The sequence below is a fragment of the Bos mutus genome, chromosome 22, assembly GCF_027580195.1.
Source record: "Bos mutus isolate GX-2022 chromosome 22, NWIPB_WYAK_1.1, whole genome shotgun sequence".
NCBI classification, from domain to species: domain Eukaryota; kingdom Metazoa; phylum Chordata; class Mammalia; order Artiodactyla; family Bovidae; genus Bos; species Bos mutus.
This window is the reverse complement of record NC_091638.1, coordinates 44,263,978-44,286,615: the sequence shown is the minus strand read 5'-3', so window position 1 is coordinate 44,286,615 and position 22,638 is coordinate 44,263,978. Positions and strand designations below refer to the sequence as shown.

At 45.6% G+C, this 22,638-nt stretch overlaps 1 protein-coding gene across 2 annotated transcripts in view; it reads right to left on the bottom strand.

Annotated features, from left to right (window-relative positions):
* Positions 1–6,652: 6,652 nt before the first annotated feature.
* Positions 6,653–22,638, bottom strand: part of IL17RD (interleukin 17 receptor D) — a 68,417-nt gene continuing 52,431 nt past the window's right edge. For both annotated transcript variants that reach the window (XM_005887877.2, XM_070359032.1), the window contains exons 7-13: positions 22,351–22,502; positions 21,232–21,297; positions 20,620–20,674; positions 20,013–20,123; positions 18,994–19,178; positions 13,436–14,375; positions 6,653–12,697 (exon numbers count right to left, since the gene is read on the bottom strand). In XM_005887877.2, the coding sequence (XP_005887939.2) occupies positions 12,585–12,697; positions 13,436–14,375; positions 18,994–19,178; positions 20,013–20,123; positions 20,620–20,674; positions 21,232–21,297; positions 22,351–22,502 (1,622 nt within the window). In that variant the 3' untranslated portion in view covers positions 6,653–12,584. The remainder of the gene's footprint in view (positions 12,698–13,435; positions 14,376–18,993; positions 19,179–20,012; positions 20,124–20,619; positions 20,675–21,231; positions 21,298–22,350; positions 22,503–22,638) is intronic.

Here is a 22,638-nt window from a genome sequence, read left to right as displayed (position 1 = left end):
ACAGCAAAGGCAATGTGCATGTGGACTATTACTGGGGATGTACTCCTCAATTTCCTTTGTTTTTCAATTCCGGGTGTCCAGAGATCAGAACAGATCCTCAGGAATATGTAGACCAGAAACAAATCTATGTAAACTCACAACAGTTTATATGCAGTGCCCCATCACCTCCCACCTACTCATGCTTTGGCCCTGCTAGGGGGAGGGTAAGGAGCACTTGGCTCCTGGACTCAGATTAGGAAACTGTTGGGGAAGAGGTGATACACCCAAAGGGAGTCCTGTCATGGGGTGTGTGGAGAGAATAAGCAGGAAATGTGGGTCACTATCCATGGAGTTTGAAAACTGGTGGAGAAACCAGAAGACACTGATGATCAGCCACCTTTTCTCCTTGAAACAATCAGTTCATGAGGGCTCATTCTTGAATTCAGCTCCATCTCCCCTAACTTTGCAAGACAAGGTAGAATAGGACCAAGGCTGTCACCTAAGTCATCAGTTGGGAAAGCTGGGGTGTCTACTGCAGGTCTCCACACCAAAGAGTGAGTGAAGAGCTATAACCGGTGCCAGGTAGGGAAGCAGGGGTGAGGGGCTGGGATGAGGCACCAGGGAGCACAGTTGGAGAAAGCCATCTCTTGAGAAGGCACAAGGGCAAGGGCAAGATGGAGACCACCAACCCGGCCATCGAGGACCCACCAGGTACCTTTACCACTCGTCCTGGGAGATCACACATTTAAAACCCACTGATAATACCACTCATATGACCAATGCTGAGAGAAATATTAAGAATAAGATAAAATCCACCCACAAATCACCACCACCCAGTAATCAGTTCAGTTGCTCAGTCGTGTCCAACTCTTTACGATCCCATGGACTGCAGCACATCAGGGTTCCCTGTCCATTGCCAACTCCCAGAGCTTGCTCAAACACATGTCCATCAAGTCGACGATGCCATCCAACCATCTCAACCTCTGTCGTCCCCTTCTCCTCCTGCCTTCAATCCTTCCCAGCATCAGGGTCTTTTACAATGAGTCAGTTCTTCACATCAGGTGGCCAAAGTACTGGAGCTTCGGCTTCAGCATCAGTCCTTCCAATGAATATTCAGGACAGATTTCCTTGAGGATTGACTGGTTGGATCCCCTTGCAGTCCAAGAGACTCTCAAGAGTCTTCTCCAACACCACAGTTCAAAAGCATCAATTCTTCCATGCTCAGCTTTCTTTGTAGTCCAACTCTCATATCCATACATGACTACTGGAAAAACCATAGCTTTGACTAGACAGACCTTTGTTGGCAAAGTAACGTCTCTGCTTTTTAATACGCCATCTAGGTTGGTCTTAGCTTCTCTTCCAAGGAGCAAGAATCTTTTAATTTCATGGCTGCAGTCACCATCTGCAGTGATTTTGGAGCCAAAAATATAAAGTCTGTCAGTTTCCATTGTTTCCCCATCTATTTGCCGTGAAGTGATGGGACCAGATGCCATGATCCTAGTTTTTTGAATGTTGTTTTAAGCCAACTTTTTCACTCTCCTCTTTCACTTTCAAGAGGCTCTTTAGTTCCTCTTCACTTTTTGCCATAAGGGTGGTGTCATCTGTGTATCTGAGGTTACTGATACCCAGCAACATCTACTGTTATTTTGTGTGCTTTTTTGTTTTCCATTTAACATATTGTGAGCCTCTTCCTTGTGATAAAACACTCTACAACATGACTGTTAAGAGTTGCCTATTGGTCTATGGTATGAATGTGCCTCTTCTTATCAGCAGTCCTGACTGGTACCTGGTTTGATCCTCACTTCTCAGCATCAGGGATAATGCTTAGTGATGAAAATCTTTGCATAACTAACTTTGATACACAGTTCTGGTTATTTCCTACAGAGAAAATGCTAGAAGTGGATTACTGAAAGGAATATTCAAGTCTTCTGCCTTTAGCAGTATTCAGATGCCCCTCCCCCCCCCACACACTTTCTTTTGAAAAGTGTGGAGCATCCAGTTGATGAAGCAACACTAACCTTCTACCCCAGGAGATGGTGACACCTGTGAAGGAATAAGGTGCTCATCTCAGTGTTCAGACCTAAGCAATGTTCTGCAAGCAGCTAATACAGTAAAAGACTTCTTTCTCTAAAACCAAGTCCCATCTGCTCTCATAATCTAGGCTTGAGGAAGACCTGAGAAGCAAGACCGGGAGGTGGGGTGGAAAGGTAGATAGGTACTTCAGGGCAGGAAATGCCTGGGTTCAAATCCAACGTCGCCCTGCCCTGAAGGTGGGACGTTACCTAAGCCATAAACCCTGCTGGGAGTATGGGACGCGCCCAGGTGGTAGCAGGTGTCCAACTCACAGGGGTGACTCTAAGACACAACAGGTCATCACCAGCCCTAAGTCTACAGTCTGGAGACAGGACCCACAGGGAGTGCAAACTTGAGACAATACAAGCCACTTGGCGGGAGGGATGTGGGACACCCCAGTGGCCCTCAGCTCTGGAGAGCATGGTAAGCGAATGGGGGTCTCACCCCAATTTGCAAAGCAGGAATGGATGCAGTTAACTCCTCTGGGAGGCCTTCTGAAACTCACTAGCAACTGTTACCGCTGACCCTGATGCCAACTGAGACAAATGACGGCTGTGCACACTTGCTGTGTGCCAGGCACTGGACTACCCGGACTATCCCCTCCATCCGCTTCATCCTCACCACCACACCATAGGCAGGTGCGCTGTCATCCCCATCAGACAGAGGAGGAAACTGAGTGCCACGGAGATGAGGTAACGTGCCCTGCTGACTGATCAGTGGTAGGGCTGGGGTCTCAAGCTGGTTAAAGCAGCAAAGTCCAAGTCCAGCCCAGGTGGAAGGCATAAGCAAGGGGCACAGCCTGCCCTCAAGGAGCAGCTGGACTAGGGATTAAGAGGGTCTAGCACATAAACACGGGAGCAGGACCTGAATGAGGGTGGACAGTTGTCAAGGAAGGCCTGACTGCCAAGGATGGCTGGAGACTTCGAGAGGGAGAAGGAAAAGTCTGGCACAGAGGGTCTGGGACAGGACCACACCAGAGAGGACCCTCAAATTCTGCTTTGGTGGCAGAGAAGAAAGAGAAACACAGAGAAAAAGAGGTTGGCTAGGAGCCAGGTAATAACTTCACTTCTGGGCTATCGGCAATTTACAAGTAGCCATTTCCTGTAGTTGGTCCTAGCCAACTGCCTGCAGAACTGAGTCCTCCAGGAGACAGGGACTCCACTGTGATCACTGAGGCCCTCTGCTACCCAGACCAGGGCTAACCAGATATCTCTAGGGGATCATACTTTATCACTGTACATCCCTTAACCTGCCCCAGATGACCACATCCCCAAAGGCAAGGGGGCTGTGTACTGGCTTCTGTGACCATAACTCTGCTTGGGCTCACAATCAAGCCTCACCTCAGCCCCATTTGGTACTGAGCTATTACTTATTTCCCAGATGTAGAAACAGTCGTGGAGAAGGCAATGGCACCCCACTCCAGTACTCTTGCCTGGAAAATCCCATGGACGGAGGAGCCTGGTGGGCTGCAGTCCGTGGGGTCGCTGAGAGTCGGACACGACTGAGCGACTTCACTTTCACTTTTCACTTTCATGCATTGGAGAAGGAAATGGCAACCCACTCCAGTGTTCTTGCCTGGGGAATCCCAGGGACGGCGCAGCCTGGTGGGCTGCCGTCTATGGGGTCGCACAGAGTCGGACACAACTGACGTGACTTAGCAGCAGCAGCAGCAGAAACAGTCGTGATTGGCTCAAGTGACCTGCTTAAGAGTCCCCCCAAAAGTGGCAGACTGAGATCTAATTTCCGGGTACCTGAAACCAAAGCCCCACTTTAATCACAATGATTAAAAAATCTCATCAAGAATGCACAATTATATAACTGTGTGCAGGATCTTCAAGTACCTCAAACTTCAGGTACATAAACCAAAGGCTGCTGCTGCTAAGTAGCTTCAGTCATGTCCGACTCTGTGCGACCCCATAAACCAAAGGCAGGTCCTGCTTATTTTTGCCTTCTGTCACCAGTCATGCTTCGGCCTTTCTCTGCTGAGTCCTGCCTGGCCTGGCCTTACCCAGCCTGGTGAGAAAAATCCATGCTTTATCTGGGAGCTGCCACCTGTCCCATTCCCTGGAATGTTTTAACCAGCGAGATCAGGAAGAGCAGTCTTCAACCTGAGGACCATTACTTGGTCTCTGCGTCCCCTCCAGATTCTAAAACTTGGGAAATTCCCCCGACCATGAATTGGCCGTCGGTTAGAGAAACAATCACTGCTTTTGTTCACAGCCAGAGCAGAGTGTGGTAATCCAGCACAGGGACCTTAAAGCAACAAATTCAGAAAAATGTCTGTATCTCTATCAGAGCTGACAGATGATCAGGGGAAAATGAGCCTGGTAAATGGGACGTAGGCAGATCTGAGAACCCAGTCAACTGTTACAGGCTATGTACAGTCAACTTTTAAGAATCCTGCCTTAGTTTGATTTTGTGAGGAGCACCGCCCCCTCCACAAGCCCCGTGACTGCCTTCCACAAGTCACATGTAAACCCACCCTCTTCTCTTAGGCAAAGAGATGATTTAACACAGCACCTAACAAAGGTGCTGCGCTTTACCTCCTGGGCTGAAGCTCCTATCTTCTACCCATATCCATAGGGCCCACAAGTAGTCCAAAACCTGCTCTTCCACAGAATAAGAGCCACTATTTACCACACGGCTACTGCTGCTGCTAAGTCGCTTCAGTCGTGTCCGGCTCTGTGCGACCCCATAGACGGCAGCCCACCAGGCTCCCCCGTCCCTGGGATTCTCCAGGCAAGAGTACTGGAGTGGGGTGCATTGCCTTCTCCAACCACACGGCTAGAACTTGCCAAGTGTGGCTGTGGGTGCTTTATAAACCCCAGTTCATTTAAGTCTCACAATAACTTAATGTGGCAGGTATCAGTCCCATCTTGCAGATCAAACAACTGAGGCTCAGAACGATTAGGTGGTTTGCCCATAGTCCCATACTGAGAATGAGGTAGAAGCGAGATGGCAGGGATCATGTATACCTTATTCATTACTGCATCTCCAATACATATTTTAGGCTTTCAAATAAATATTGTAAAAAGATTTTATTACCTATAAATGTGAAAGATGGTGTAAAAACCCTCTAGAAAGAGGCCAGGGAGCCAAGCCTAGTGATCTTGCATTATTTTTCCTTAATCTCAAAGACCCCATTTGAATTTTATCTCCTTGCAAAAGGCCTTACACCTTGTTTCTGTCTGTCCTGCCCTTCATTCTATCTCCACTATTCTTGAACCACTTCTGATTTTGTTCCTCTCAACTGAGAAGACAGGGTAGCGGGTAGGGGAGGAAAATATCTTTATTGAGTCCTTTATTAAGGGCTCACTATGCCCAAGACGTGCATGCACGCTCAGTCATGTCTGATTCTTTGCGACTCCATGGTCTGTAGCCCGCCAGGCTCCTCTGTTTATGGGATTCTCCAGGCAAGAATACTGCAGTGGGTTGCCATTTCCTCCTTCAGGGGTTCTTCCCAACCCAGGGATCGAACCCGTCTCCTGCATTGGCAGGTGGATTGTTTTACCACTGTGCCACCAGGGACACCCATGCCTGAGACAGTGAAGGTATAATTTACATCTCCTTCCTCATCTACCTGCTTATTGCTTGTAGCCTCTTATTCAACTAAACCTAAATTAAGTGTTTCCTAATTAAAGCCTGCAAAGGGAAGCTGGTCTTTGCTACCTAAAGTTTGCATTTCTAAAACAAAGTAAATAAAACCAGTGGTGAGGTCCCACAGATGTTGGCAACTGTATGAACCCAAAGTAGATATAAAAATGGACTCTTGCTTTCTAATACCATGGTAAAAATTAGGGCTTCTCATGCTGTCCAAAGAGGATTTTCTCACCACTAACAGGAAAGAGGTATTCTGCAGCATCTGCCTAATGAAATCCTTCCAATAGAGTCCTTTTAGATCCGTCTGCTTAACCTCTGAACCAGCTGTACTCTCAATATGTGGACTAAGGAGGGAACCAACTCGCCATAACTTGCTACTCAAGGTTTTTTCTTCTTAGAAATTACGTTGAGAGACAGTACAGCCCATTGGTTAGGAATGAGGATGATTCAATCAGATGTACGAATCCCAATGTTGCTGACTTCTTGTTTGTGCCCTCAGCAAAGCTACCCCATTTCTGGGTGTCAGAATCTCAAAAATGAGGCCCCAAAGTTGACATAAACCAGGGATGTAACTCAGAGCACACGGCACACAGAAGATGAGACACCTCACATCAGAAGAATGAACAGGCACCTTTTTCTTTCTGAATGACAGGAAATTTGTGGCTCCCAAATTTCAGCAACCATCAACTTCTTTTCCAATTTCTTCAAAGAAAGTCCATTGTTCTGAGAGTCATATTTCTCCTTGAGGTAAGTGTCCCTGCCCCTGTTCCAGACACCGATGAGACAACAGGCATCTGGCCGACGGAGGGTGGAGTAAACGATAAGGGCAGCAGGTTCCTTTTCCTGCAAGTATAAGACAGACCAGCCATCCTGGCCTCCTCACCCTGGGTAATCTCTCTCCCTCTCAGAATAAGGGCCCACAGAAAATTGTGCTAGGAACCCCAGCTATTCAGGAAACAGAAAACATGACCTAGAATAATGAGCCACCACAATCTTAAAACAAAACATTTTATTTGATGCAGAGATGCTACGGTACAAAAACAACATTCTGCAGATGTCGCCTGTGGACACTATCACCTATTTACAGTTATGTACAAATCAAATAAGACAGTAACATCTTCAATGTAAAAACACAGCATGCTGCTACAGTCTGCTGGTCAGTGCTCACTATTCCACCAAACCTCACAAAGGAGAAACTTAAAGATGAAACAAAGACAATGGCAATAACCACTGTTCCACAGGCTTTCCCCCCAGACAAATAGGGAGCTTCTGCAGTGAAAAACAAAACAGTGAAAATAAAAGTCATCTACTCTCTAAATGAACACATTTGGTTTTTACAAAAGCTTTTGCTCTCTCCAGACTCACTACATCTTTTTCTTGAGACAGAAAATAACCACTTATTAAAAATAACATGCTTACACATTAGCGTCATCCAACGGTAATTATTTTTTGGCTAATGACAGGAGCGGCCAACTTTGTCTTTGTCACATACAAACAGAAGATAGCTTCTTTGAATCTTCTCCACTGAAATTTTCTTTGATAAAAACATCAGATACACAGTCATAATGGTTTGCTTTTGTCAGGCATCTGCTTGTACAAACCACAGTGCTTGGTCGACCTGGAGCCATGGCTCCAGCCCTTTAGAACACGGACATGTTCCTTGCAGAGTCTGTGGTCCTCACTGAATTTTGGAGAGGAGTCGAAGAGCAGGAGGGAAGGCAACTGCCCAAAAGGGCCTCACTCGACCTCTTAGCAAATTAGCCCTTAGCAACTGCTATCTTGTCTGTGGCTAAAGTCTGCACCATTTAATAATACTATGAGTCATGAATTAAAGGTGACATATACAGATATATAAAAATAGAATCCAAAATTGGAAGGGAGGGGTGGTTGCCACTCAGATAGTAAGAGCTGGTCTTGAAGGGTATCTTGAAGCAGCCCAGGAATGACATCAGACACATCAAGAATAAGCACCAAGTGTTTGAACACACAAGGGAAAAAAATAACAAACCCACATATGATAGAGGACTACTGCTGAGAAAAAAAATGTAGTAAGCAACCTTCAAAATGAACACAGGTGATATACCACTTTTTAAAAAGCGTCTTTATACTTCTAAACAGTAAAAGAAGCTGGGTACGTAAGAATTTCTGTTAATCCCCATCCTGAGCTTGGCTTTCACAAGGCACCAATGTGAATAAGGCAGCACATTCTATTTGGGCAACTAAACTGAGTGTGAAGCTGAGAAACAGAAGGGCAGTGAAAATTATTAAGCCCCTGGAAAACAAGAGCTGTGAAGAATGAGTAGGGGTGGGATTATTTATCACCGGAATAAAAATACTAGAGGGATGATTTCACTGTGGTTTTCAAATACATGGAAGGTGAGCAGCTGTTCTTTTTCCACTACACGCTGAACAAAAGGCTGGTTTGAATTTCTATAAGGAAGATGTACAAAGAACTATCTGATCAGCAGGGGAGGTTAACAGAAGCTCCTTCGCTGAAAATCCAGAATCACATCCACAGCCAAATGACTGAAATAATTCATGCACAACCCTTTCTGTTTGACACTAGATGGGCACCTGCCAGATAATCCAAACTTTCTCTCACCCCCAAAGCTCTGCTATCAGCATGAAAGCTATTGGCTTACAGTCTGTGATCTCCTTCTGTTTATTTTAACCCTAAACCTGGAAAGGAGGTGATATAGCAAGGATGACCCAACTCCATGAGGACTCCTGACTGGTATCTCCGTATTCTGTCACAAATCTCCAAAACAGATCAATTCACAAGTTATTTAAAACTGAAGACGGAGCAAATGCCTGGCTCTAGTGGATACTCAGGACTCCTTGCCCTGCTCTCCACAATGTCTGCTTTCCTCATTAGGGCTTGGCCTAAGCTCAGCATTAAAAAAGTGATTTAATTCATCTAAAAAAGTGATTAAGCCAAGAGTTAAAACTATAAATAAGGACCTTTAAGGTGTGGAATTTAAATGAAACTATTCCAAGTGTCACATTTTTTAAGTGAGGAGAAATCTGATTTTGAAATTAACAATTGCTTTGCCTTTTTCTTAAAACATATGAAGTATGAAGAAGCAATCAAAAGATTTAAAATGTATTCACAATCATAGCAAATTTCTTTAGGGAAGCAATGGGTAAAAAAAAAAAAAAAGTAATCTAACTTCTGGCTGCATTTAGCAAGAGTATTTTCTTGTGGCACCAGACATATGTAATTACCATGGATGCCTTTCTTTTCAAATTTTCTAAAGCAGATGTGGCAAACTGATAGCTAGTGGGCCAAATCAGGTCCACCCATGGGTTTCCTGAATTCAATTAAGAATTTTATTGCCCATACTAAAAAAAATAATCAGATTTTTTTCATGTAAAACTCCCAGATTCCCAGTTTCTCTTGAAAAATGGGACAATCAGGAAACACTATATGGTCACAACTGGCTGGAGTGGCTGCTCCCTGTAGTACAGCACAAGGGTGTCTGCTGGCCACAGTCTCCACCAGGCCCCACTGTCTCTCTGAGCCCAAGAAGGGTTTGTCACCATACCTTATTTATCACTACACTTGCTACAGGGGGGCCTCCTGAAGGAACAGCATTTGTTAAATAAGAACAGACTCTTTCCCAACAATATCAACTAGAAAAGGCTCATAATCTTCTCATTGCCATTGTCCACCTCTCTCCAATAAAGACAGGGTAATTCCTCTCTCCTTAAGAGAACCCACTTAGTGTTGAGCTGGTTGCGGACTGCAGAGTTTTCTCTCTTTAGGGAGGAAAGTGTGTCATTTCTTCACCAGGAATTAAAAAAAAAAAAAAAGCTTTTTTCTTCCTTTGCTTCTTTTAAAGGAAAAGACAACTCAACTCTGAACTTCTGATCTGGGACTATCTCAATTATTATTGTGTCAACCAAAAACTCTTTGTTTCATGACTTTTATGGCCTCTCTCACATTGGGCTCAAAATTCTGTTACCTGGCTAGGTCACTCACTGAAGTCCTGGGACGTGGGCCTGGATGACTTCTGATTATCTGGAGATCAACGTCCCTCACAGGCCCAGGCCTCAGTTCTCCAAAAGACTCCTGCCCCTGTATGACTGGGCTGGGCCCATCCAGGCAGTCCCTACTGCTTGTAGCTCATCTCAGAGAAGAACACACCTTTGCCTGGGCCTTCACCCACCTGGTCATGCTCTAAGAAAAGCCGACTGTGCCAAATGCTAAGGTGTCGTGTGTGTCAGACGTGTAGTGCATCGGTGAGTCGAGATAAACAACTGGCTCCCTCATTTCAACTACCTGCTCTTCCCAGTTAGCTGAAGGAAGCCAGGACCTACCTCTGGTCTCCGGTACAGAGGATACCACCTATCTGAGCTACAGAGCCTTTTACTCTAGGAATAAAGGCCCTTCATTGAGTTCAATCCCATATTCGAATTCTTGGTTCCCCAGCATCTGAAAGCCTGTGACTTCTGAACCTTTATCTGAATTCTGTCCTATCATTTCCACCATCCAGGACCATTCGTGAGTCAAAAGCACCTCTGCATAAAACGTTTTGCATTAATCTATACAGCAACCATTCCCACTTCCAGCATGAGATGGGGAGGGTTTAAAAAAAAAAAAGTGAAAGTAATAAGACAACACTAGAAAAGCTGGACTTCTCAACTATTCAGAGCTGGGCATTCACACTGTCCTTTTCATTACTTGGTACAAAAGTTTGATTTTGCTGAACATCACAATCTTTAGTATTTCAAAATAAGTACCTAAACCCTAAATTCACACTAAAGCATCACTTGATTTTTGGCCAAGCAGTTTTTCCTTTCCATTTTCACAGTGAGTTTACTTGGCAAGCTCTCTGCCCATGCTCATGGAGCTCAGCTGATGCTTCTTCTCTGGTCTTTCACTCTGTTACTGGGGCCAGTTTCTCAGAGATGCCTTGTTTCACATACAAAGCTGAACATCTATCCTAAGGCAGCTCCTAATGGCACCTCTGGGGCATGCACCATTTCTTGACTTCAGTAAGAAATCACTCTGAAAATGTTTCCAAGTGCATTTTCATACATTAATAAGACTGCCCCATCTCCTTCACAGAATGGATGCCGACAATGGAATGGCAGGACACTCACGGGAGGCCAGAAACTATGTTCATCTTGGATTCCACAGTGACAGCATGGAGCATCCCTCCTCCAACAAGATGCTTGGTCTTACAGGGGAGACAGTTCTGCAGCCCACTTGTCTCTCCCTCAGAGCAGCTGCAGGAAACTCGATGCCAGAGAACAGACGAGCATGTTCTTCTCCCAAGAAACTGCCAGCTGCCTTTACAGAGCAGGCAGTGTGGTATTTGCATCAAAGATACACACAAACCTCTTCTTTCCAGCAAGGGTGCAAGCCTTCGCTTCCCCACCTGCTGGGCGTGAACCTCGAAGGAAAAGTCCTCCCCTCCCCACTTCCCCACACCCCACCTTAGGATGCTTCTCAGTGTCCGCCCCCCCCGTCAATATTGGTCCTATTTTGTGAAGGAGTGAAAATCAGGGTCCCTGGTATTGGTGCCAAAATCCAACAGCATTTATGAAAAAGGTAGAAAAAGATATTCACTCCCCCTTAAGGTCATGGAGAGGGAAAAGGAACAACTATTTTCCCTTTGGAAACAAAAATTCTGTACAGAAGTCACTCATAAAAACAGAACATATTACTTCTCCCTTTTAAAGCAAATTCTTTCCTCTTAAGCTCTCAATGCCTATTTTTGGTAGAGTGAAGTATAAGAGAGGAATTTTTAATTGGGTAAGTCAAACAAAAAGAAAATGAAACCTTATTCACAGGCTAGGGTTGTGAGGGAAGTACTTTAAGATTCAAGAATTTAATGATTTCAGGTCCCATGTCTTCTTTAGACAATACTTAAAGAGCACATTCATCTTTGTAACAATACCTTCCTTTTCACCTTCTTAAAAAGAGGTTTGTCATTAGGCAAAACAAGTTCAGCAGATTAACTGGCTACCACCTCCAAATACTGCTGTTTTGTCAGTGGATTCTCATCCCTAATTTTCTGTTCAGAGCTTTAGGCTAGAGGTCAACCAAAACACAAATTACAACTTTGGTGAATACAGCCCAGTTAGGTATCAGTTTCTTAAAAATAAACATTTAGGCACCAACATCTGAGATTCAACAAAGTAAGTATAAGCCAGGGAAACTTGGTGGGCAGACCTGGCCCCTGCGTGATGCCTACTCAGATCAAGATGTGGCCCCAGTGCCCTCTGCAAATTGACCAACCCATCTCAGAAAGAATGGTCTAGATGGTCATTGGCCTGACCCTGAAGCCCCCTCCTTGGCCAGACATGTCCCCCACTAATATATAAGACTCATTTTTATGAAAAATGACTGTATATTCAGTTACCTTCTTGACCTCTGACTCCAGAGCTTTTTTTTTAAACACCCATGGCATTGTAAATGGCACTGTGAATTCCATACCAAGAATGGAAAGAGGCATTATCTTTAACTACATGGATTCCATAGAGACTGGCACTTGACTTCTGTGGCTGTAGTGGCATCAAAAGTGCTTTTTCCACAAAGCGTTTCAAATCAAAGCAGCCAATAGCTAACTGGCAAAGTTTGCACAGATAAATTAAGTCTGAATGATCAGTGCGGGTATTTTCCTGTTTCTTCCCTACCTCCCAGAATTGGCTCTAGTCCAAAGTCTGACCTAACATGGCAAGCTGTTGTCAGACATTATGGACATGACTTTCACAGTTCCACATGGTTTCAGAGAACTGGAGACTCTGCCAATATATTTGGTAGAGAATAGAGAGGCAAGGAGAGCAAGTACTGGCCAGGATTTCGCTCTGAATATCCTTGTAAGAGACCTCAGCTCCAAGTGGGCCACATACCCAGAGAGATGAGCTGGGGAACCAGAGAGAGGCGGCAGCTAAAGTGGCAATGCTTAGACTCTTCCATTCTGTTACAAAGGGGCGACCGTGTGGAGTTCACCAGTGTAGCTGCAGCAACCAGGTTCTGCTTTGCACGCCCCTGAGGCAAGGAGCTTGGAAGGAAGGGCAGGAGGGTCTTCCTCACCTAAGAAAAGAAGAGAGGGCAGAGTCGCATGTTACTCCTGGGTGCTCAGGCCAGAATGAGGCTGGATCTGGGTTTGCACCATGCACTTTGCACAAGTGAGGTAGGCATCCCCACCGGCTCAAGGCTGGGCATTCTCATCCTGCCACCAGATTCCAGTTCCCTCAGCTGAGGGGCCAGGTATGCATGCATGGACTCCAAAGGGTAATAGGCACAGTAAGAGCAGCTCCAGACAGCATCCTGTGGGGGGCTCCCTGGGGAAGCAGGCCCTTCTACCAGAGCCTGTGTTGAGCTAGAATGGAGAGAATACTATGCCGCATGAACTCCTGGGTCAATACATGTGGCTTTAAAGATATTGGCAAGGTGGGGAGTGGTGAACTCTACAAATCTACAGGTCCACAGACACTCATCCAACACACTTGGGACCCAATGTGTTTCAGTATCTACACGTTTTCAGTTTAGAAAGGCGAGCTAATGCACATACTGTATGTTACATAACATGGTACCAGGCAGCTCACCATAATTTCTTATCAGTATTTCTGTAGCTCACACACCTGAACAGTCCCATTACCTGGGAGGCTACCAATGTAGTTTTGTTACTTCCCATAACGTTCGACTGACAAAACTGCAGCAAAATTAGCAAAAAGCTTCTCCTGGATTCTGGAATCCTAGAGCAAGGCTGTGGCCTGCATCAGGAACCCAACCCACCGAACCACCAGCTTCCCGCTCCCCGCGCCTCACCCAGGCCTGAGGAGGACGACACGCTCTCCGTCAGCGAAGACGTCTCCGTCTGATCTGCGGAGAGCCCTTCCATCAGGGGCAGGGACAGCTCAGACGAGGGCACAGACGAGTCATAGATGCCCGAGTCCCGCGGCATGTCCGAGGGCCCAGCAGCTTTCCCCGCATGCAGCAGGGGCCGCAGAACGGCACTGGCGCCTGCAACAACGGGTCCAGCCTCCACGTCTTCGTCAGGCCCGAACTGCGGGCCCTCAGAGTGCGAGTCGGCAGGTGTCCCAGGGCCCGACGACTCGGCCTTGAGGCTGAATTCATTCTCGGGCCCTGGCTTGCAGAGGACTTCGTTTAAAACCAAGCCCGAGTCAAACTTCTCCAAGACCGGCTCTCGGTAGCGGAGAGGAGGCGGATGCAAAGGAGAGAACTGCTTCTCAAACCAGTCAGGCTCCTCATCGATAAACTGGTGCATGTTGCAAATGGCGACGTACAGGGAGCGGCCCGACTTGCTCCGGAAGTAGTTCCTTCGGCTAACCCGTCCCGGCTGCAGCCCGGGCTCTGGCAGACTGCGGTCCTGGGAGTGCAGGTGGGAGCAGAGCTGGGGCAGATGGTCCATGAGTTTGTACTTGGTGCTCAGGTCCAGGACGCCGGGAACGTCTCCTTCACAGGAATAATCGAAGTAGACGGCGATGAACTTGCTGAGCGCCGTGGATGAGCTCTGTTTGGCCTGGTGGAGCTTCTCGGCGATGGCAGACACCGCCACCAGGAAAAGCTCCCCTTTCCCCGAGCCTCGGCCGCCTCCTTTGTGCTTGTAGTTCTTCTTGTCCACGAAGTATTTCATGCCTTTGGAACACACCACAATGATGAACTGGGACTCGTGGATCTTCTGGATGACCCATTCTCTCTGCCGTTCCCTGCAGAGGCTGAAGTCTTCCCACAAGTCCAGAGCCACCTGGAAAGAGAACAGGTAACCTCACTCACCTGTACAGCTTGGAGAGTCGAGTGACAAGATGGGCAATGTTACAAGAAGGGCTCATCGTCTGCCCCAAATCTCTGCTATGTGCAGGCTCCAGGCCGCCCAACTCCAAGAAACAGCTAACATTCCATGGGTGACCGACCATCAAGCACCAGGCCCTCTGCATAATGTCCTCATTTTCGCATACTGTGGGCTCATTACCATTCCCACCCTACAAGTGAAGACAGAAGTTCAGAGTATCTGACAACCTGCCTAAGTCACACATCACATGTGAGGCCTCCAGTGGACTTAGAGTGTGATGGTGAGCATGGAAAACAGAGGAAATGAGGGAGGCTCTATCTAATGAGTGAGGCCACCTGGATGGGGGTAGATCCTGAAGAGAGAACTGGAAGGTGGTAATAGAAGGGTGTGGGTGAGGGATCTCAAAGTAGGCTTGGAAATGGAGTTCATGTCTGGATGCCAGAGTACTGCACACAGCCCACTCATGCTGCCAGCTGACTCAACAACAGATAGTATGAGTGACAAAGAGGGCCTCCCTGGCCACTCTCGCAACCCTGAGGTCAGCCCTGCTGTTTACCAGGTGATTGGTGCATGGAGAGAAGGGTGAGGAGCTGCAGTAACACCGCCATCTGGTTCACTCACTCATAGAGACTGCCATCTCTCACCATGACTTCTCAGCAATCAACAGGACCACAGCCCTACCAGGCCTTTAACCCAAGGGGAGGTCTGGGAGGGAGTTGGGAGTGGAGCACTGACAAAGTAAGACCACAGGACATGTGTGGCCCCTCAGAGGGCTTCACTTTCTCAGACCATCTTCATCTGATTCTGCTGCAAAGTCTTTTGGCAATTTCATTTGTAGTTCAGAAATTAATTCCCAATGCCTATGCCCAACTGTGGCAGCCACAGTCTCTTATGGAGGAAAGGGTTCTGAAATGACTTTGACTTCCTTTTTTGCTCTAAGGTATTACCAAAGGGAAGAAAATCCCCAATATCTACCTACTTGCTGAAAATAATCCTGAATTGTCTTCAGTTCAGTTCAATCACTCAGTCGTGTCCGACTCTTTGTGACCCCGTGAATCGCAGCACGCCAGGCCTCCCTGTCCATCACCAACTCCTGGAGTTCACTCAGACTCACGTCCACTGAGTCGGTGATGCCATCCAGCCATCTCATCCTCTGTCGTCCCCTTTTCCTCCTGCCCCCAATCCCTCCCAGTATCAAAGTCTTTTCCAATAAGTCAACTCTTCGCATGAGGTGGCCAAAGTACTGGAGTTTCAGCTTTAGCATCATTCCTTCCAAAGAAATCCCAGGGCTGATCTCCTTTAGAATGGACTGGTTGGATCTCCTTGCAGTCCAAGGGACTCTCAAGAGTCTTCTCCAACACCACAGTTCAAAAGCATCAATTCTTCGGCACTAAGCTTTCTTCACAGTCCAACTCTCACATCCATAGATGACCACTGGAAAAACCATAGCCTTGACTAGACGGACCTTTGTTGGCAAAGTAATGTCTCCGCTTTTCAATATGCTATCTAGGTTGGTCATAACTTTCCTTCCAAGGAGTAAGCGTCTTTTCATTTCATGGCTGCAGTCACCATTTGCAGTGATTTTGGAGCCCCCAAAAATAAAGTCTGACACTGTTTTATTTCCCATGAAGTGATGGCACCAGATGCCATGATCTTCGTTTTCTGAATGTTGAGCTTTAAGCCAACTTTTTCACTCTCCTCTTCCACTTTCATCAAGAGGCTTTTTAGTTCCTCTTCACTTTCTGCCATAAGGGTGGTATCATCTGCATATCTGAGGTTATGGTATTTCTCCCGGCAATCTTGATTCCAGCTTGTGCTTCTTCTTCCAGCCCAGTGTTTCTCATGATGTACTCTGCATATAAGTTAAATAAGCAGGGTGACAGTATACAGCATTGATGTACTCCTTTTCCTATTTGGAACCAGTCTGTTGTTCCATGTCCAGTTCTAACTGCTGCTTCCTGACCTGCATATAGGTTCTCAAGAGGCAGGTCAGGTGGTCTGGTATTCCCATCTCTTTCAGAATTTTCCACAGTTCGTTGTGATCCACACAGTCAAAGGCTTTGGCATAGTCAATAAAGCAGAAATAGATGTTTTTCTGGAACTCTCTTGCTTTCTCCATGATCCAGCGGATGTTGGCAATTTGGTCTCTGGTTCCTCTGCCTTTTCTAAAACCAGCTTGAACATCTGGAAGTTCACGGTTCACATATTGCTGAAGGCTGGCTTGGAGAATTTTGAGCATTACTTTACTAGCATGTGAGATGAGTGCAATTGTGTGATAGTTTGAGCATTCTTTGGCATTGCCTTTCTTTGGGATTGGAATGAAAACTGACCTTTTCCAGTCCTGTGGCCACTGCTGAGTTTTCCACATTTGCTGGCATATTGAGTGCAGCACTTTCACAGCATCATCTTTCAGGATTTGAAATAGCTCCACTGGAATTCCATCACCTCCACTAGCTTTGTTCGTAGTGATGCTTTCTAAGGCCTACTTGACTTCACATTCCAGGATGTCTGGCTCTAGGTCAGTGATCACACCATCGTGATTATCTGGGTCATGAAGATCTTTTTTGTACAGTTCTTCTGTGTATTCTTGCCACCTCTTCTTAATATCTTCTGCTTCTGTTAGGTCCATACCATTTCTGTCCTTTATCGAGCCCATCTTTGTATGAAATGTTCCCTTGGGATCTCTAATTTTCTTGAAGAGATCTCTAGTCTTTCCCATTCTGTTGTTTTCCTCTATTTCTTTGCATTGATCGCTGAGGAAGTCTTTCTTATCTCTCCTTGCTATTCTTTGGAAATCTGCATTCAGATGCTTATATCTTTCCTTTTCTCCTTTGCTTTTCACTTCTCTTCTTTTCACAGCTATTTGTAAGGCCTCCCCAGACAGCCATTTTGCTTTTTTGCATTTCTTTTCCATGGGGATGGTCTTGATCCCTGTCTCCTGTACAATGTCACAAACCTCAGTCCATAGTTCATCAGGCAGTCTATCAGATCTAGTCCCTTAAATCTATTTCTCACTTCCACTGCATAATCATAAGGGATTTGATTCAGTCATACCTGAATGCTCTAGTGGTTTTCCCTAGAAAATTGTCTTACACTTTCCTTAATTCTCGCTAACATTTTATGTTCTAAAAGCTAACTGACCAACCACTTAAAAAAATGTTCCTGCCTGACCCAGCAATTCCATTTCCAGGTATCTATCTTTGGAAAATCAACAGAAATAAGGCAAACTGGAACCAGAGATGTTTAACAATTTGAAAAAACTCAATTATGGTGAATCATTAATATGAACCAAGTGTCTACTTAAAACTTCAGTTTACACAGAACTACTAATAGTATAAAAAGTCAATGAGGGAAGAGAAAGTAAAAAATAATTCCAATCCATCCAAAATGCAAAACTGCATGTATGAGTTCATGTATGCAGAAAAAGACTGGGAGGAAATGCAGCAACTCTAACTGTGGTTCCTCTTCTCCAAGTTAAGATTACCACTCATTTTTAAATTTGTCATTCTTTTCTAGTTTCCAAATTTTCTATTACATACACCTGTATTTATGTTACACTAGCCCACCTTTCCCCAGGCTGCTCACTCACAAAGTAGAGCAAATGATGGGTTGTCTGTATTTGAAGACTGTGTGCCACTTGCTGGTCTTTCAGGCTGATCAGCCCACCTCTAGAACCTTCATACATTAGGAAACCCTGCCAGCCTTGTAAATATGCTTTACTGACACTAGGGGGCAGCCTCACCATGTGGAGAAAGTCTAAGAAACTCACTGAGCTCTCCGTTTCAAAGCACAAGTAACTTCCAAGGGTGTTATTTGTTATGTGGTGCCTCCACGGTAAGAGAATGTGCTTGTAATGGTAGAAACACAGATTCGTAGGTTCGATCCCTAGGTCAGGAAGATCCCCTGGAGAAGGAAATGACAACACACTCTGGTATTCTTGCCTGGGAAATCTCATGGACAGAGGAGCCTGGCAGTCTATGGGGTCACAGAGTTAGACACAACTTAGCGAGTAAACAACAACAAAAAACAGAATTATTGTACAGCTCTTGCATCTGTAAGAAACAGAGCGTGTTTTCCGTGAGAGCTTCAAACTTCACTCTAAAGTGAATACTATGACATTATAAAAAAGTTACATGTTAATAGCTTAACTCAAAAGAATAGGCGAGAAACCAGAGTAGACCATATGAGCACTTAACATGTTGTTTTCCCTTATTAGCAAAGCTCCCCCAAAGAATTGTCTAAACCCCCTTCTTTACTTACCATTTTCTCTTTGACCCTCCAATGCCATGATGACCTCCTCCCACCACCCTCATTGCACACTGCCATCTCCTCCACCATCCATACACCCAACAAGTCTTTAAAGCTTAAAAAACTTCCTGCCAGGTGGGTGCCACTCAAGGCTTTTGAGCAGCAGTGTGTCGGGGTTAGAACTACGTGTCAGCAAACACTTAGTTTCGATGATGGCTATGACAGGCTCCAAGAAGAGTGTCACGGCTAACCCCTAGGTTGGAAGCTAAGAGTCTATTAGCACACATCCCACCCAGGATAAAAGAAGAGACTTTAGACTCCTCACCTCACAGTCACAGAAGTCCTGGAGGAAGTAGGCAAAGCACTGGACGACGTTCATGTGATTCTGGCCATCTTTACTGGAATAGCAGAGGAAGACCTTGGGCCGAGGCCGGAGCCTCTCCCTGGGGAGTGCTGTGGTGTATGTGGAGGACTCCGAACTCTCTTCATCTAAGTGTGAATATATATTTTCTAAAGGGGACAAGAAGATAGGGTTGGTGCCCATGAGCAACACTCTGACTATTCCCTACGACTCGAGATGTAATGCTGTCTTCAAGAAACAACAGTCGCCATGTCACCTGGAATACTCCCAGCTCCCTAACTCTACCAGCCCCTTGGGTCACCTCGGGGAACGGGACAGCTGATTGCTCCAGTGGAGCCAAAAATGGCCAAAATTTGTTCTTCACCAGAAACTGAGCTTGGTTAAGCCAAAAACACTGCAGGGGCCACCCACTCACCTCCACCCTCCACTCTGGTCAGCAGTATCTCGAACCAGCTCTTCCAACTGAGTGAAGCTACCTGACCAATGAAGCTTCAATAAAGAGCTGACGTTCTTTAAAACTTTCATTGAGGTTTGGGGGAGTTTTTCTGTACAACTTACAAAGGTAAAGTGCATAGATCTTAAGAGTATATCTCAGGAAATTTTTATCTAAGTATATACCTCTGTAACCACCGCTCAGACTAAGGATACATTTCCAAGTGTCCCACAAGTTTCTCTCCTGTCATCGGACTTTTATAAGTGATAAAGCCCTACCTCTTCCCTTACTCACACCTTTGGACTTCTTATATGCTCTTGAATTTACCATCCTCAGTTTGAGAAGGGAAGTACACCTGTCCTTTTAGTGGCTCCTGAGGTTAAAAGTCAAGTATTTTAATTCTGGGAACTACAGCAGCCAAGGAACTGACTACAGGAGTTGTGTGGCTTCCCAGTCACCTGCCTGGAGGGACCAAGTGCTCCCAGTCTCCCTCTGTTGGCCCCAGTCCTGCCAACTTGGATTGGGGGGGGGGGGCACACCACACAAATACCTTGTTGCTTCTTGCGGCACATCACCGTGAAGAGCGTCGCGAATGCCGATATGACGACCAATGGCACAGTGATGGCCACGGCTCTGATGGGCCCAGCCCACGGGGAATGCACTGGGAAGTTTCAAAGGGAAGGCTTTTAGATGTCAGCAGTGTAACAGGTTCAAAGAGAAACATTTTTTTCTTTTTAAAAATAAGCCACATAACAGGTTCCAAGACTCCCTGACCACCTTTCTCTAGTAATGATTCAGTAGTTATAAAAGGATTCACTTTAAAAGGCTGTAGAATACAATTTAACAGCTAGAATCTGCTGAGATCACTGAATACCTTTGAGTGAGAATCTGCCTAAGGAAACCTCCCCTCCCACCACTTTGCTTCTGAGGACAATTGACTACTTATTTAATCCCAGTGACACATGTAACACACTGGCTTTGATCTTCCAGGCATCAACATTAGGGTGGAAGGAAAGTCAGATTTGATGGAACATCATGTAAGAGTGAGGAGCTGAAGTATTTTCTTTTCCTAAACCATGAAGTAAGGAAAGTATCAAATACCTTGGTCCACTCTGTAGTCCAGAGGCAACATTTCAAACACACACACAAAATCTCACCTGGTTTTAAGGCATAATGCATCACTTTTCTTGTCGTATTACTGTCATCGACCAGCTGCAAAGCAGAGGATGCTGTGTTATTTTTTTTTAAGTGATAGCATCTCAACAGATTCCATTCATTTTTCCATCTGTGGTCAGTGGGGCAAGGGGAGGGCAGAGCTGCTGTTGCCTGTGACCATTTTCAAGCTGAGATTAGACAGTAACGGTCAGATACATCTCTGCTTTTCCAAGCAAATGAGTATACAGAGGATAGATAAATAGTAAGGCCCTACTGTATAGCACAGGGAACTACATCCAATATCCTGTGACAAATCATAATGGAAAAGAACATAAAATAGGAAATATATATGTGTGTGCATGTATCACTGAATCACTTTGCTATATAGCAGAAATTAACACAACATTGTAAATCAACTATACTTCAATAAAACTTTTTAAAAAAACAGGAATTCCCTGGTGGTCCAGTGATTAGGACTCAGTGCTTTAACTGGCAAGGCTCTGGGTTCAGTCCCTGGTTGGGGAACTAAGATCCTGCAAGCCACATGGTACAGCAAAAAAAAAAAAAAAAAGTTTTTTAATAAAAATAATAGGGCTTTCTTGAGTTGTGTGTACCTCAATTATATAATCCCCAGGAGACACATTTTGAAGAAGGCAGCTGGTTATCTCTGTATTTTGCTCCTGCAAAGAAACAACACTTTAAAACTTTCTTCTCAGATAAAGGTCACCAGGACCCCTCTTTTGTTTTGGAACTGAATGAAGGAGACTTCCCACCAGTTTCAATTATGTTTTCAGAAGATGACAATTAGAAAGCAACTGTGCATATCTGAACTTCACTCTGATAAAAGGCCCAGGAGAACCTGCGACCCCTGTCAGAGACTATGCTTGGCTGGTAGTGCCCAGAGCAGCAGTTTTTTATTTGAAGACAAAGCAGCTAGTTAGAATACCTTTTACTTAATAAACGGGAAAAAATTACCCTCCCCTGTTTGTGCATATTTTATTTGCCATAATTTTGACTTGAGTAGAAGGTCAATGACAGAGGTGAGAGCAGGCAGGAAAATCAAACTCGGCACATGCATCTATAAGGGTGCTGGTTTCTGCCACCAGGACCAAAAGCCTCTCTTGGTACTCTTGTGGGTCATCGAGCAGCCTCGTGAACTTCCATGAAATACCGTCCACTCCCTCTGACTATCTCAAGTTTAAGGACTTGGTTACTGAATTTCAAGTTAACCTTGGCCTCTGTATAAATTATGAGCCACTGACATGCTAGTGACTTGGCTCCCAGATTAGCTGTGAGGCCTTAAGCAACAGGCCAGGCAACCTCCATGGGCCTCAGGTTCCACATCTCTAAAAGGAGGGTAACAGCAGCTTTGGTTTCATTGAGATGTAAAGACTCAATGACCACAGAGCTTGCTGACTGGCACACAGTGAGCACCTGATTCAGGTCTGAAATACTTAAGAACTGACAATTACGTCACTGTTTCGGTTCCTTTGGTAAAACTTCACTGGCTACATCAGCACTGGGCCAGATAGGGTAGAGATAATTAGATAATTAGAGAGTGAGGGGTGACTCAGGATGACCCTGAGATGAACTCAGTGATAACATTCTGGAATAGCTACCTACTGCTCACAGACCACAGAGCCTCATGTTCACACTGAACCATCCAAATTCCAGAGGCTCTGGGGTCACTTTAAAACATGCAGTGGTTTCTTTATGCATACCCAGCAGCTTACCTGTTTACAGGTCTTTCGCTTGAAGGGTCCTTCATGCTTAAGCTTGTAATGAAGATAGAAGAAACGGAAGCCAAAGGTGTGGGGCGCATGGTCAAAAGACACCTGCATGTCCGAACCATGCTGAGTGATGTTGAGGTTCCGAGGCTTCCAGACTAGGGGGAGGAAGGACCACAGTGAGTACCCTGAGGCCACCCTGACTCCACTTGGGATTGGACAAAGACAGCTCAGTCACTCTGTCACTCTGTCATGTCCAACTCTTTGCAACCAAAGGGCCTGTAGTCCGCTAGC